We start from the raw sequence: 15,059 nt of genomic DNA, 5'->3' as shown, positions 1-15,059 counted from the left end.
AATTAAACAAATATATTTTATTACTCTAAATGATCAGAATGAAGAATATCCATATTTAAATGTATTTTCAACATAGTGATTTTATTAAAATTCTGTTCATTAGTTTATTAATACCAGGTGATTGTAACAGCACAATATCATGGACATTTAATATGATTTGGGGAAGCTGTGCTCAGTATTCTGTTCTGCTGCATCAGTTGTTCAGTTTAATTTCATTTGGTTCACCTCTATTCTATTCTATTCTATTCGATTCGATTCGATTCACTTTTGTTGGATTGGATCCTGGTTGATTACGTTTGATTCTGTTTTGTTGGGTTTGATTTAATTTTAATCAGTTAATTTCAGCTCACATCAGCTTCCAATCAGTTTCACATTCTTTCATTCCTGTAAATTAAGTGAGGAAAATGGTGGATAAAATAAATGAATGAAAAAAAACTCTCTTTAAAAAACTAAGAATGTAAATGTTTTGTTAAGGAAGCGAGTTTGTGATTTGTGATTTGCTCACGTCCACTCTCATGTTGTCTTTCTCTTCTCTCGTCTGTCTCAGTCTGTGTTTTCCGTTCACATTAAGTGCGAAGGTGGGTCATGTGTTTCGTCGCCCCGCACAACCGACGATGCCGTGCACTCAGACAGGTACCAGGTGAGACCCCAGGCCAGATCAGTTTCTCTGAAGTAAATGTCAATTGAAGAGGTTTATGAGGAAATTTCATGTTGAAGTGTTGCCCTCTCCTGGCTATTCACTGAAACAGCACTATGCCTTAGTAAAGGCACCCTGCTCACTTCTATTCCCATTCGAGGACATGATTTGAATATGCAAAAGAGAACAAGATGAGTAGATTTTTTGCTTCTTGCTCATTGTTTGTTTGTGTTTTTTTTTTCTCGCAGACGTTTTTACGAGTCCGAGCCAACAGACAAACACGACTCAGCGGTACGGAAACCAAATTTCTCAACAAATTTCCTTTACAAATGTTATGCCCTGTTACACTCCAACACACACACACACACACACACACACACACACACACACACACACACACTTACTTATTTATGAAAATACTGACATTTATTCCAGCAGTTATCATTTTTCTGAATCACAGAGCATTTATGTTTTAATATATTTTTAAACCATTATTTATTTATTTATTTATTTAGTTTTTCATTTATTTATTTGTTTGAAAATTAGTTAGTTGGTCTATTTACTTGTGTCTCTTATTGAAATTAGATAAACAAATGAACATAAACGCTCATAAATAAATAAATAAATAAATAAATAAATAAAGTACATGTGAAATGTTTAAAAAAGTCTTTTGTGGTTCTTGAGGCATGTTCTTTTTGTTTGTATGCCACAAACAAGGTCACTAAATGGCATTAATTTCCAGGAAACCTTTATATTTAGAGAACATTCTGACTTTATTATATACATGTAAGTTAAATGGTGAAAAGAAAATTTATCCTGCTTGGATTCTATTCCACACTTCAACACCATGCAGTTCTGTCTGGACTGCGGCTCAGTGGAAACGACTTCTGTACATTCATACATTTGTTTGGTCAAAGTAATTAAATGATCTTGTTTGCTGCAAAAGGAACATGCATCTGTGTCTCAAAAAACTTAAAAGACTCATGTTTCAGGCTCTATATACAGTGGTGTGTAAAACTGTTTTGGCCCCTTCCTGATTTCTTATTTTTTTGCATGTTTGTCACACTTTAGCTGCTGCAACAATCACTAATGGAAAAAAAAAAGCTTATACGTGTGTAGAACTGATAGTAGTGTGAGGCGAGCAGTGACTGCTGGGATGGGGATTTGTGTAGGGGCAGGGTTTTGGAAAAATAGTATAAACATTTTATTGCTCTTTGAGTTTTTTTGCTCTTTTGTATTTGCTATTTCTGGTTCTGGTGTAGTGCTTTTTGAGATTTTTTTGTTTAGTTTTTTTTTGGGAGTTCTTCTTTTGTAATGCTCATTGGATATTTATTTATTTGTAATTTTTTTGTGGGTTCTTTTTTTGAATGCTCATTAAAAATGTGGCATATTTTTGGTATTTCCAGTTTCTTTGTTTTTGTGCTCTTTAAGAATTTGTGGTATGTTTTTGGTATTTCTTTTGATTGTGCTTTTTTTTTGTGGAATTTTATTTTAGTATTTATGGTTCTTTTTTAAAGTGCTCTTTAAGAATTGTTTAAAAATGTATTTTCTTTTATTTAAAGTGTCAAATTTTGTGTTGTTTTAGTATTAGTCCAGCTTATTTAAACAAACATATACCTTTTTTTTCTAAGCTGCCCATAATCATTCCTAACTGCATGCAACAGATTTATTGGATGGCTTGTATCTAAATAAAGTATAAGCGCAGGTAGTTTTCCAGCTAAATTGAGACGTATTAATGCCTGTAAAGTGCATATCTACAGTCACAAAATTCTTCTTCTGACAACAAACAAACACTGACATCAGTCTACAAACAGAAATGGCTGGAGACAGAGATTTGAGAGTTTGCTCAGGTTCAAAAGCGTTATTTTCTTATATTAATATGTATACAGGGAGTGCAGAATTATTAGGCAAGTTGTATTTTTGAGGATTAATTTTATTTGAGGATTTAATTTGAACAACAACCATGTTCTCAATGAACACAAAAAACTCATTAATATCAAAGCTGAATATTTTTGGAAGTAGTTTTTAGTTTTAGCTATTTTAGGGGGATATCTGTGTGTGCAGGTGACTATTACTGTGCATAATTATTAGGCAACAACAAAAACAAATTCATACCCATTTCAATTATTTATTTTACCAGTGAAACCAATATAACATCTCAACATTCACAAATATACATTTCTGACATTCAAAAACCAAACAAAAACAAATCAGTGACCAATATAGCCACCTTTCTTTGCAAGGACACTCAAAAGCCTGCCATCCATGGATTCTGTCAGTGTTTTGATCTGTTCACCATCAACATTGCGTGCAGCAGCAACCACAGCCTCCCAGACACTGTTCAGAGAGGTGTACTGTTTTCCTCCTTGTAAATCGCACATTTGATGATGGACCACAGGTTCTCAATGGGGTTCAGATCAGGTGAACAAGGAGGCCATATCATTAGATTTTCTTCTTTTATACCCTTTCTTGCCAGCCACGCTGTGGAGTACTTGGGCGTGTGTGATGGAGCATTGTCCTGCATGAAAATCATGTTTTTCTTGAAGGATGCAGACTTCTTCCTGTACCACTGCTTGAAGAAGGTGTCTTCCAGAAACTGGCAGTAGGACTGGGAGTTCAGCTTGACTCCATCCTCAACCCGAAAAGGCCCCACAAGCTCATCTTTGATGATACCAGCCCAAACCAGTACTCCACCTCCACCTTGCTGGCGTCTGAGTCGGACTGGAGCTCTCTGCCCTTTACCAATCCAGCCACGGGCCCATCCATCTGGCCCATCAAGACTCACTCTCATTTCATCAGTCCATAAAACCTTAGAAAAATCAGTCTTGAGATATTTCTTGGCCCAGTCTTGACGTTTCAGCTTGTGTGTCTTGTTCAGTGGTGGTCGACTTTCTGCCTTTCTTACCTTGGCCATGTCTCTGAGTATTGCACACCTTGTGCTTTTGGGCACTCAGTGATGTTGCAGCTCTGAAATATGGCCAAACTGGTGGCAAGTGGCATCTTGGCAGCTGCACGCTTGACTTTTCTCAGTTCACGGGCAGTTATTTTGCGCCTTGGTTTTTCCACACGCTTCTTGCGACCCTGTCGACTATTTTGAATGAAACGCTTGATTGTTCGATGATCACGCTCAGAAGCTTGGCTATTTTAAGACTGCTGCATCCTCTGCAATATATCTCACTATTTTTGACTTTTCTGAGCCTGTCAAGTCCTTCTTTTGACCCATTTTGCCAAAGGAAAGGAAGTTGCCTAATAATTATGCACACCTGATATAGGGTGTTGATGTCATTAGACCACACCCTTCTCATTACAGAGATGCACATCACCTAATATGCTTAATTGGTAGTAGGCTTTCCAGCCTATACAGCTTGGAGTAAGACAACATGCATAACGAGGATGATGTGGTCAAAATACTCATTTGCCTAATAATTCTGCACTCCCTGTATAAACTCAGCAAATGGACGATAAGATTATATATATATATATATATATATATATATATATATATATATATATATATATATATATATATATATATTTTTTTTTTTTTCTTTGTCACAGTGTTTTATTCATCCAATTCATTCCTGTTTTAAAGTCTTTGTTCTTCATTATTTCTGTACAATCAGCTATTTCCCTATTTTGAATCAGAATAATATTAATGTTAATAATCATGATGAAACAAAACATTAAACACTAAACAAATACTATCTACTAAACACTCACGTTGACTGTCACATTGTTTATTTTTTCTTATTTTTGTGAAAAGCTCGCATCGGGAAGATGAAGAGGAGGAAAGTGGAGGAAGAGCAGGTACAACACAAACATATTTCCCATTATAATAAAAAAAGGCTTTAAAAAAAAAAGGAATAAAATGATTAAAAAACAGATGATTAATGATTGTAAGAAATGAAACACTACATGTTGGGCTGTTGCAGGAAAATAATATAATAGTAGCCTCATTATACTTCATTAAAATATATTAAGAAACAAAAAAGTGTTTTTTTTTTATGTTTTATTTGTTTATAGTTAAAGTCCTGGAAACTCTAATACATTACTATTAACTATATTAATCCATTAAGTGTGTGTGTGTGTGTGTGTGTGTGTGTGTGTGTGTGTGTGTGTGTGTGTGTGTATGTTTGCACGTGTGTATGTTTGCGTGTGTGGTTGTGTACAGAGAGACAGTGTGTGTTTGGAAAACGGATCAGTGGCAGCAGTAGGAACAGGAGACGAGTGGACGAACGAGTGGAGTGAGAAGAGGAGAGTACATGTGGTGTCCATCCTGACCGGATTCAGAGGTAAACAACCAGACACACACACACACACACACACACACACACACACACACATGGTGTCTATATTGTGAAATAAAGTGCAGTGAGTAAAATAAAAAATGTTTGTTTAAAATGCTGCAGCTGTTTTGGGATGAATTAGATGTAAGTGTGATGAGTTAGTTGTGAGTGTGGGAGTGTGGGATGAGTTAGTTGTGAGTGTGTGAGTGTAGGATGAGTTAGATGTAAGTGTTATGAGTTAGATGTGAGTGGGATGAGTTAGATGTGAGTGTGTGAGTGTGGGATGAGTTAGATGTGAGTGGGATGAGTTAGATGTGAGTGTGAGTGTGGGATGAGTTAGATGTGAGTGGGATGAGTTAGATGTGAGTGTGGGAGTGTGGGATGAGTTAGATGTGAGTGGGAGTGTGGGATGAGTTAGATGTGAGTGTGAGTGTGGGATGAGTTAGATGTGAGTGTGATGAGTTAGATGTGAGTGTGTGAGTGTGGGATGAGTTAGATGTGAGTGTGTGAGTGTGGGATGAGTTAGATGTGAGTGTGGAGTGTGGGATGAGTTAGATGTGAGTGTGTGAGTGTGGGATGAGTTAGTTGTGAGTGTGGGATGAGTTAGTTGTGAGTGTGGGAGTGTGGGATGAGTTAGTTGTGAGTGTGGGAGTGGGATGAGTTAGTTGTGAGTGTGGGAGTGGGATGAGTTAGTTGTGAGTGTGGGAGTGTGGGATGAGTTAGATGTAAGTGTGGGAGTGTGGGATGAGTTAGTTGTGAGTGTGGGAGTGTGGGATGAGTTAGTTGTGAGTGTGGGAGTGTGGGATGAGTTAGTTGTGAGTGTGGGAGTGTGGGATGAGTTAGTTGTGAGTGTGGGAGTGTAGGATGAGTTAGATGTGAGTGTGGGGTGTGGGATGAGTTAGTTGTGAGTGTGGGATGAGTTAGATGTGAGTGGGAGTGTGGGATGAGTTAGTTGTGAGTGTGGGAGTGTGGGATGAGTTAGTTGTGAGTGTGGGAGTGTGGGATGAGTTAGTTGTGAGTGTGGGAGTGTGGGATGAGTTAGATGTGAGTGTGGGAGTGTGGGATGAGTTAGTTGTGAGTGTGGGAGTGTGGGATGAGTTAGTTGTGAGTGTGGGAGTGTGGGATGAGTTAGTTGTGAGTGTGGGATGAGTTAGTTGTGAGTGTGGGAGTGTGGGATGAGTTAGTTGTGAGTGTGGGAGTGTGGGATGAGTTAGTTGTGAGTGTGGGATGAGTTAGTTGTGAGTGTGGGAGTGTGGGATGAGTTAGATGTAAGTGTGATGAGTTAGATGTAAATGTGGGAGTGTGGGAAGAGTTAGATGTGAGTGTAGGATGAGTTAGATCTCAGTGTGGGATGAATTACTGTAGATGTTTTGGCCAAAAATCATCTGCTGCATCTTAATTTTCCTGTAAGAAAATTATGGATTTATTAAATTATTTCAATTTATTCAAATATTTAAACTGTCTCTCTCAATGTGTGTCTCACTTTCATCTTATCCCTGTCACTCTCATATATTTAATCAGTATCATTGTTTTATAATCTCTCTCTCTCTCTCTCTCTCTCTCTCTCTCTCTCTCTCTCTCTCTCTCTCTTACTCACTGTGTCTCTCTTTTTGGATTAATCATTTTCTTTCTCTACATCATTTTTTGTCTCACATTTAACTCTTTATCTTTTATATCTTTATTTCTAACATTTCATCACTCTGTATCTCTCTGTTGCTTTTGACTCACCCTCTTTTCGTCATCTGTTTTTATCGGTCTCAAGTTTTCTGCCTCTGTCTGACTTTTAAACATTCATCTCTCTCTCTTCTCTCTCTTTCTCCCTCTTTCTCTTTTAACTCATTCTCTCTTTCTCTCTCTCTCTCTCTCTCTCTCTCTCTCTCTCTCTCTTTCTCTCTCTATTTTTCTTGGGCTCACTCTCTCTTAGCTTTTTGGTTTGGATGTTATAAATCAAATTATAATCTGCTAAATGTATGAAAGACAGATGGTGTCTCACTGTGCTTCTTTCTTTCTTTCTTTCTGTGTCTCTCTGCATGTCTGTCTGTGTCTCTCTGTCTCACTCTTACTCCCAGGTTTAGTAAACAGCGCTTCAAAGGAGCAGCAGGACAGTGATGTGGATTTGGACGTAGACGGAGACGATACTCAGAGTTATGGCCGAGCACAGTATCCTTCACATTACACTGCAGGAAGGAGGAAAGGAAAGGAAAGGAAAGGAAAGGAAAGGAAAGGAAAGGAAAGGAAAAAAAAATTAATGAACTATGGAAGGAGCAAGGACGAGCAGAAAGAGGAAAGATAATGGAGGGAAAAAATATAAAAGGTAGGATGAAAAAAAGAATTAAAGTGAAAAGATGAAGGAAGAAAAAAGAATGAAAATGAAAGGAAATGAAAAATTTAGAATGAAAAGTGAAAGGGATGAAGGAAGAATAAAAGAATGAAAGTAAAAAAAAGCAAGGAATTGTGAAAGAATGAAACTGAAAGCAAAGAGAAAAACTTGAAAGAATGAAAGAAATATAGTAGAAATAGGAGAAATGGAAATGAAAAGTAAAAGTGGATAAAGAAGAAGGAGGAGAAGGAGGAGAAGAAGAAGGGAGGATGATCAGTGTGCACCTAAGCTGTGTATAAGGTAATGGCTGCTGATTGGGTGATGTGAGAAGACTGTTTTAAAGAATATTTTAAGTTAGCTTTAAACTGGACACATTCAACTTCCTGTTCCTGAGCTCTCACTTTTAGATACTCCGAGACAGACGTGATCCCAAGTGCAGGAGACGCCGAAGACGGAGAGACACTCTTAAAGTGCGAGCCTGTCTCATTTACTAGAACTGCTCTTATTAATCACCACTAATACAAATAATCACAATTAATTACTCATACTAATCACTACTACTTAGACTAATCACTACTACTCTGACTAATCACTACTACTGCAACTAATCCCTGCTACTCAGACTAATCACTACTACTCAGACTAATCACTACTAATCACTATTACTCAGACTAATCACTACTAATCACTACTACTCAGACTAATCACTACTAATCACTGCTACTCAGAATAATCACTACTAATCACTATTACTCAGACTAATCACTACTAATCACTGCTACTCAGACTAATCACTACTAATCCCTGCTAGTCAGACTAATCACTACTAATCACTACTACTCAGACTAATCACTACTAATCACTACTACTCAGACTAATCACTACTAATCACTGCTACTCAGAATAATCACTACTAATCACTATTACTCAGACTAATCACTACTAATCACTGCTACTCAGACTAATCACTACTAATCCCTGCTAGTCAGACTAATCACTACTAATCACTACTACTCAGACTAATCACTACTAATCACTACTACTCAGACTAATCACTACTAATCACTACTCAGACTAATCACTACTAATCACTACTACTCAGACTAATCACTACTAATCACTATTACTCAGACTAATCACTACTAATCACTACTACTCAGACTAATCACTACTAATCACTGCTACTCAGAATAATCACTACTAATCACTATTACTCAGACTAATCACTACTAATCACTGCTACTCAGACTAATCACTACTAATCCCTGCTAGTCAGACTAATCACTACTAATCACTACTACTCAGACTAATCACTACTAATCACTACTCAGACTAATCACTACTAATCACTGCTACTCAGACTAATCACTACTAATCACTACTCCTCAGACTAATCACTACTAATCACTACTACTCAGACTAATTACTACTAATCACTACTACTCAGACTAATCACTACTAATCACTACTACTCAGACTAATTACTACTAATCACTACTACTCAGACTAATCACTACTAATCACTATTACTCCGACTAATCACCACTACTCCGACTAATCACTACTACTCCGACTAATCACTACTACTGCAACTAATCACTACTACTGCAACTAATCACTGCTACCAAGACTAATCACTACTACTCCAACTAATCACTACTACTGCAACTAATCACTACTACTCTGACTAATCACTATTACGCCAACTAATCACTACTACCCCAAATAATCACTACTACTCAGACTAATCACTACTAATCACTACTACTCCGACTAATCACTACTACTCCGACTAATCACTACTACTCCAACTAATCACTGCTACCAAGACTAATCACTGCTACCAAGACTAATCACTGCTACCAAGACTAATCACTACTACTCCGACTAATCACTACTACTCCAACCAATTACCATGGCTTAAGAATATTCAAACGTACATTATTTTAATACAGATATTTTAAATTGCATAATTTCTCTTTGTTTTTGTCTCGGATTTTGTTTGTAAGTAGGGAAGCAGCGAGTCGACTTTCTCCAGAACTCAGCAGGTGGTCCACAGCAGGTGAGAAAAATGGTCTTTAAATAATTAACACTGCAAAGATACAAACAAGGACTGAAATATAATAATCAGTGTGTTAAAAAAATTATATACATAATAAATAGTAATAAAAAGATGTTCATTCCTTCCATCCACTTTCCTTTTTTCTTCCCTTAGCCTACCATTTTTTCCTTCTACCTTCATTCTTTTAATTCACTTTCCTTTTTTCTTTAACTTTCTATCTTTTTTGCTGCTTTCCTTCCTTTTTTCCTTTCCTTGTTTCCTTAATTCCTTCCTCCTCCATTCCTTCGTTCCTTTTCTCTTTCTTTCTTTCTTTCTTTCTTTCTTTCTTTCTTTCTTTCTTTCTTTCTTTCTTTCTTTCTTTCTTTCTTTCCATGTCATACGTTTTATCTGTTTACAATTAAGGTTGTGAGAGGAGTTCCTGTGTTTGTTATATCAGTTATAAACATGGCTACCATTCCCTCCTTGACTTCTCTTTTTGTCTGAAAAGATACTGCTTTAGTGCTTTCTGACTGTTTCCCATTGTTCCCTGTTTGTTTTGTGTATTTATGTATTAAATAAAAATTGTGGCCCGAGTTTTAGGCTGATTTAGATAGATTATTCATAGATAGAGACTTTAAAAAACATTTGTATGTCGCTCTGGAAAAGGACGTCTGCTAAATGCCGTAACAGTAAAGTAAAAATAAATGTTTACCAAAGTCCTGACACTGGAGACTCATGGTAAACAAGCATCTAGTTAATTTAAAAAACTTCACTGTGTCAGTTATTGCACAATTTTCTGTTAAAAAGCTGTTGCTATAGAAACAGTAATGTACAGTATTAAAATGAGTGCATTAATGTATGTGTGTGTGTGTGTGTGTGTGTGTGTGTGTGTGTGTGTGTGTGTGTGTAGAAACACCATCTACAAGTAATGAAGACCACAGCAGGCCAGATGTCAGTATGAATGTCTCTCCAGCTTGCAGGAGCTGTCAGTTTGAGCTGTGAGTAAACTTTTTCCTGCATCATTACACACTCGCTGATGCAACTCCTGACACACTGTTTTCTATAAACACAGACAAAACACCTGCAGCCCCAGTTTAGCTTTAGTTCAGGGTCAGTGTGTTGGGGGTTGTGACCTGCAGTATCAAGACAGAGCTTTAAATATGAGCTCCTTCTGCTGTGAGAGAAAGCTGTGGAAGCTCAAATCTTTTGATTCCATTCACCACATGTTTTGGTTGGGGTCATTCAGTGACCTTCAGTGCAGGCTAGTGGCTACAAAGGAGGATTTGAATATAATTATATAATAATAAACAATCAAATAAAATGTGCATACATGTATAATGTAGTTTTACAGACAAGAACTGTACAAAATTACTGATATGTTAATGAACTTAACATAACTAGAAGTTGTTTGTGTGGAAATAGTGTTACTGAGACATGATGCAAAACTAGAGGCTGAATACTCATCCTTTCCCCAGAAATCATTATTCATTTATTTATTTATTCATTCATAACTCTTACAAATTTTAGTAAAAGTACTGAGAGAGCTGGTGAGGCAAGGCAAGGATGAACAGGAAAAGGTCACTTTGTAATTACACAGAGAGACAGAGTTAAGTCCCAAATCCTCTTCTGGACCTAGAGACCAAACCATTTTCTGATTATTCGGTGGTTATGTAGCAAAACGGGCTTGTGTAATATTTTTGTCTTGTTTCTTTTTTAAACGGGCTCTTTATTACCTGTGTGTATATTAGGGATCGTGCTGTTAGTTATTTTACTGCTCATAAAAAAATGCATATACTCTGAATTCACTCAGCTTCGCTAATGAACAAAACTCAAACTCTAATACTGATACTATACTATTAAAAGTCAAGGAGTCCAAATAATATTTCATTCAGAGTGGAAGAATCCCAACAACAGTTATTTAGAAAATTAATTTTAATGACAACGGGAAAAAAAAAAATTAATTGTTTGTCATTGATAAAATCAATATGTATAAATATCAATTAAGATAATAAAAGTCGATGATTTTATTATGTCTGTGATTCCAATACAAGTTCAGATACAGTAGACAAGAGGTTCGAGGTTAAAGACAGTTAATTGTTAACTGTCATCTTTCCCCCCAGCGTTTTTATCCCGATTTAAATGTTTGCACTTGAAAGACACTCTGATGCGACGTCCAGTATTTTTTAAACGGTGATCATACAATGTTTATAAGTTTATGGAATGAGATCTATCAGTGTGATTTTGCTGACATTAGACAAGTTTATAGAGACAAGATGTGTTTGATATCTTTATTAGGAATGTCAGTAAAGAATTTAGTAAAAAAAAAAAAAGTGTGTGTGTGTGTGTGTGTGTGTGTGTGTGTGTGTGTGTGTGTGTGTGTGTGTGTGTGTGTGTGTGTATGTTTCAGGTCACCTGGTGACTCTTTTAACACACTGGAAGCTTTGAAGTCACGGATCCGAGACCTGGAGAAGCAGCTGACTCGAGGAGACCGGATCAAATGTCTGATCTGCATGGTGAGGCTGTGAGGTTATGACCCAGTCTTGTTTTTTTAATTTAAATTTATGGCATTTGGAAGACGCCCTTATCCAGAGCGATTACAACTCAGTAGTTAAGGGTTTTGGGCCTTGCTCAAGGACCCAGCAGTGGTAGCTTGGTGGTGCTGGGATTTAAACCCATGACCTTTCGATCCAAGGTGCAATGCCTTAAACACTGCGCAGACCAACCTTCTTACCACTTCTTACCACCTTCTTACCACCTACCACATCCTTCAGTGTTGTTTATTTCTTTTCTATTAATTCACTTATTCTTTATTAATTTCACTTATATTCCATCCAGTATATTCCTTCGTTGACTTAAAATGAATCAATTATTCATTATTTGTCCATTCATTTTGTTCTTTATTAAAACAACAGAGCTTGTTCTTTTAGTGTAGAAAAACCGGCACTGTCACTCTCGGATCAGGACTCTGTCCTGCACTGTCACTCTCGGCCCAGGGGAGAAAACGGTTCCAGCTAGTTTGGTCCTGATTGCAGTACGACTGGAGGTAGCGTCCTAGCGCCTGTATCTTCTGCTCCATTTGCCTGTTGACAGGTTACTGTGACAGGTTACTGTGACCCCTAGGAGCCGGAAGAACGCCTTCCACACATGGGATGTAAACTGGGGTCCCCGGTCGGACACGTTTTCCTCAGGAAAACGTGATGGAACAGCAACTCTGCGGTCTCTAGAGCTGTGGGCAGGCCATGGAGGGGAACCAGCTTGCAGGCTTTTTAAAATTGGTCCACAGCCACTAGGATGCAGGTGTTACCGTCCGAGTAGGGCAGGTCCGTAATGAAATCTATCCCCAGGTGTGATTACAGCTGCTGCGGAATTGGCAGGGGGACCAGCTTTTCTGCGGGTAAGTGTCGTGGGGTTTTGGATATGGCGCAGACAGAGCAGGGTTGGATGTATTGTGAGACATCCCCGCTCATCCCGGGCCACCAGTAGTGTGATTGGGTCGGGAGGAGAGTCTGTCTCCTCCCCGGGTGGCCGGAACCCGGGGCCTCGTGGTTCGATCTCAGCAGGAAATGATGGCATGAACAGGAAATTCATGTCCTTCCTTCTGGGCACACCGCTGGGGTTGGCTCTCCCTGCACCAAGGCCCGAATCTCCTCCTCCAACTCCCAGATGATGGGGCTGAGGGTTAGCTTGGGAGGAACGATGGGTTCAGGGTCTGTGCGTTTGTCGGGGTTATGAATCCGGGACAGGGCATCTGCCTTGCCGTTCTTGCAGCCCGGATGGTGGGTAATGGTGAAATAGAAGTGGGTGAAAAACAGGGCCCATCTGGCTTGTCGGGGGTTCAAACGCTTGGCTTCTCACAGGTATTGGAGCTTCTTATGGTCCGTGATGACCGTAAAGGGGTGGGCCACCCCCTCCAGCCCGTAACGCCACTCCTCGAGTGCCAGTTTGATGGCCAGGAGTTCCCGGTTCACAATGTTGTAATTCTGTTCCGCAGAGAAGAGCTTCCTCGAGAAGAAGGCGCAGGGTCGGAGCCATGGCGGGTTCCCCCGATGCTGGTGGAGGAGGCGTCTACCTCCACAATGAATGGGAGCCATCAGGCTCAGGGTGTCGTAGGAGGGGATTGACACTGAAACTCCTCTTCAGTTCCTGGAAGGCCTCCTCAAAGAGTTTCCCTACAGGAGAGAGGTGATCAGGGCGGTGACCAGACTGAAGCCCTGGATAAACCGGCGAAAGAAGTTGGCGAACCCTAGGAAGCATTGGAGCTCCTTGGTAGTGCTCGGACGGAACCGGTCCCGCACTGCCTTCACCTTCCCCTGGTCCATCCGTATACCTGACAAGCTGATCACATATCCTGGGAACTGCACTTACAGCCGGTGGAACTCACACTTCTCTAGATTCAGATAGAGGTTATGTTCCTGTAGGAGAGTCGCTGCCTGCTTACTAAATACGTCCGCAAATGATTGGTACTCCGGGGGAACCTCCACCTCCTGGGAGTTATTAGGGCTTTCCACGAGTGTGGCCGCTAGGGGAATCGGGGTCGGACACGGACAGGGAAGTGGTGTAGACAGTGCTACCTGCACCGGTGGCTCCACTTGAGGATGTCACAGGGGTTCCAAGAGAACTTTGGAGAGTGTTGTGCCAGCCAGGGATGTCCCAGAATGATACTCGCCGTAGAGTTCTCCAGGATGAGAAACAGGATCTCCTCGTGGTGGAACAGGCCGACATGGAGAATGACCACCGGGGCACAGTACTTCACTCAACCATGCCCTAAGGGTCTCCCTTGGATGGTTTGAACCGCCAGTTCCTGTGTCCCTCTCTCCCGGCGCAACTAAAGCTGTTTTAGGTAGTCCTGGGAGATGAAGTTGCTCCCGGAGCTGGAATCTACCAGGGCAGAGACCAGAAGGGAGAGCGTGGGGTTATTAGTGTGACCGGGAGCTTAGATTTGTGGGTGATTTCTGTGGTGAAGTCGACAGTACTCACCGCCGGGCGGGGCGGTTGGGCCAGACACTGGGGAATGAAGTGCCCGTGCTCACCACTATACAGGCAGACTCCGCCCGTGAGGCGACACTCTCTCTCTTCTCGAGAGCCGCTGAGGTTCCGGAGTAGAAGAGACGCAGTTTGGAGGGGTAGGTTCTGTCTCAGAGGAACGACAAGCCGCCAGCCTCTGGGAAATGTGAATGGACCGCTGAATGAAGGCTTTCTATTCTATTGTGTCGTCATAGATGGCCATAGCCAGCTTAATGTCCGGGTTTAAACCTAGGTGGTATGCCCCGATGGGAGCAGTTTCGTTCCAGCCACTGCTGGCTGCTTGGGTGCAGAAGTGGAGGCTGTATTCCGAGAGCGGGAAAGATCCTTGGCGCAGGTTAAATAGCTGATCTGCTGTGGTGAGGGCCTCAGTGGTGGTGCAGAAAACCTCTGCGAAGTGGTTTGTGAATAGCGCATATGACGTGGTTTTGGTGCTATTGGCGCTCCATATCGCCCTCATCCAGTACAGAGCCTTCCTGTTGAGTAAAGAAATCAGGAACGCTACCTTGGATCGATCAGTGGGAAACTTGTGCAGTTGCATTTCTATGTAGAGGTTGACCTGCAGGAGGACGCCATTGCACTTGGCCGCGTCTCCGGAATATGAAGCCGGAAGAGCCATCAGGCTGCTGGAGGCGGTATGTAAAACCCCGCTGGTGGAGGCCAGCGTGAAAGCCTCCCAGAAAGTGGTGGCGAGTTTCTTGATGGGATCCGAGATGGAAACCAGCTGTGGATCCATCGAGGTAAGTTGACGGT

General features: G+C 40.3%; 1 protein-coding gene across 2 annotated transcripts in view; it reads left to right on the top strand.

Moving 5' to 3' along the window:
* Window positions 1-15,059, top strand: part of rnf220b (ring finger protein 220b) — a 51,442-nt gene that overhangs the window by 32,849 nt on the left and 3,534 nt on the right. Inside the window, exons 5-13 of one of the 2 annotated variants that reach the window (XM_046870257.1) lie at window positions 548-640; window positions 886-928; window positions 4,401-4,444; window positions 4,809-4,929; window positions 6,993-7,083; window positions 7,651-7,713; window positions 9,256-9,305; window positions 10,195-10,282; window positions 11,692-11,797. In XM_046870257.1, the coding sequence (XP_046726213.1) occupies window positions 548-640; window positions 886-928; window positions 4,401-4,444; window positions 4,809-4,929; window positions 6,993-7,083; window positions 7,651-7,713; window positions 9,256-9,305; window positions 10,195-10,282; window positions 11,692-11,797 (699 nt within the window). Of the gene's footprint in view, window positions 1-547; window positions 641-885; window positions 929-4,400; window positions 4,445-4,808; window positions 4,930-6,992; window positions 7,084-7,650; window positions 7,714-9,252; window positions 9,306-10,194; window positions 10,283-11,691; window positions 11,798-15,059 lie in introns of both variants that reach the window. The other variant, XM_046870256.1, reaches the window with a different exon arrangement.

The sequence above is a fragment of the Silurus meridionalis genome, chromosome 17, assembly GCF_014805685.1.
Source record: "Silurus meridionalis isolate SWU-2019-XX chromosome 17, ASM1480568v1, whole genome shotgun sequence".
Lineage (NCBI taxonomy): Eukaryota > Metazoa > Chordata > Actinopteri > Siluriformes > Siluridae > Silurus > Silurus meridionalis.
The sequence above is the reverse complement of the archived record's forward strand: the minus strand, read 5'-3'. Positions and strand labels throughout refer to the sequence as shown.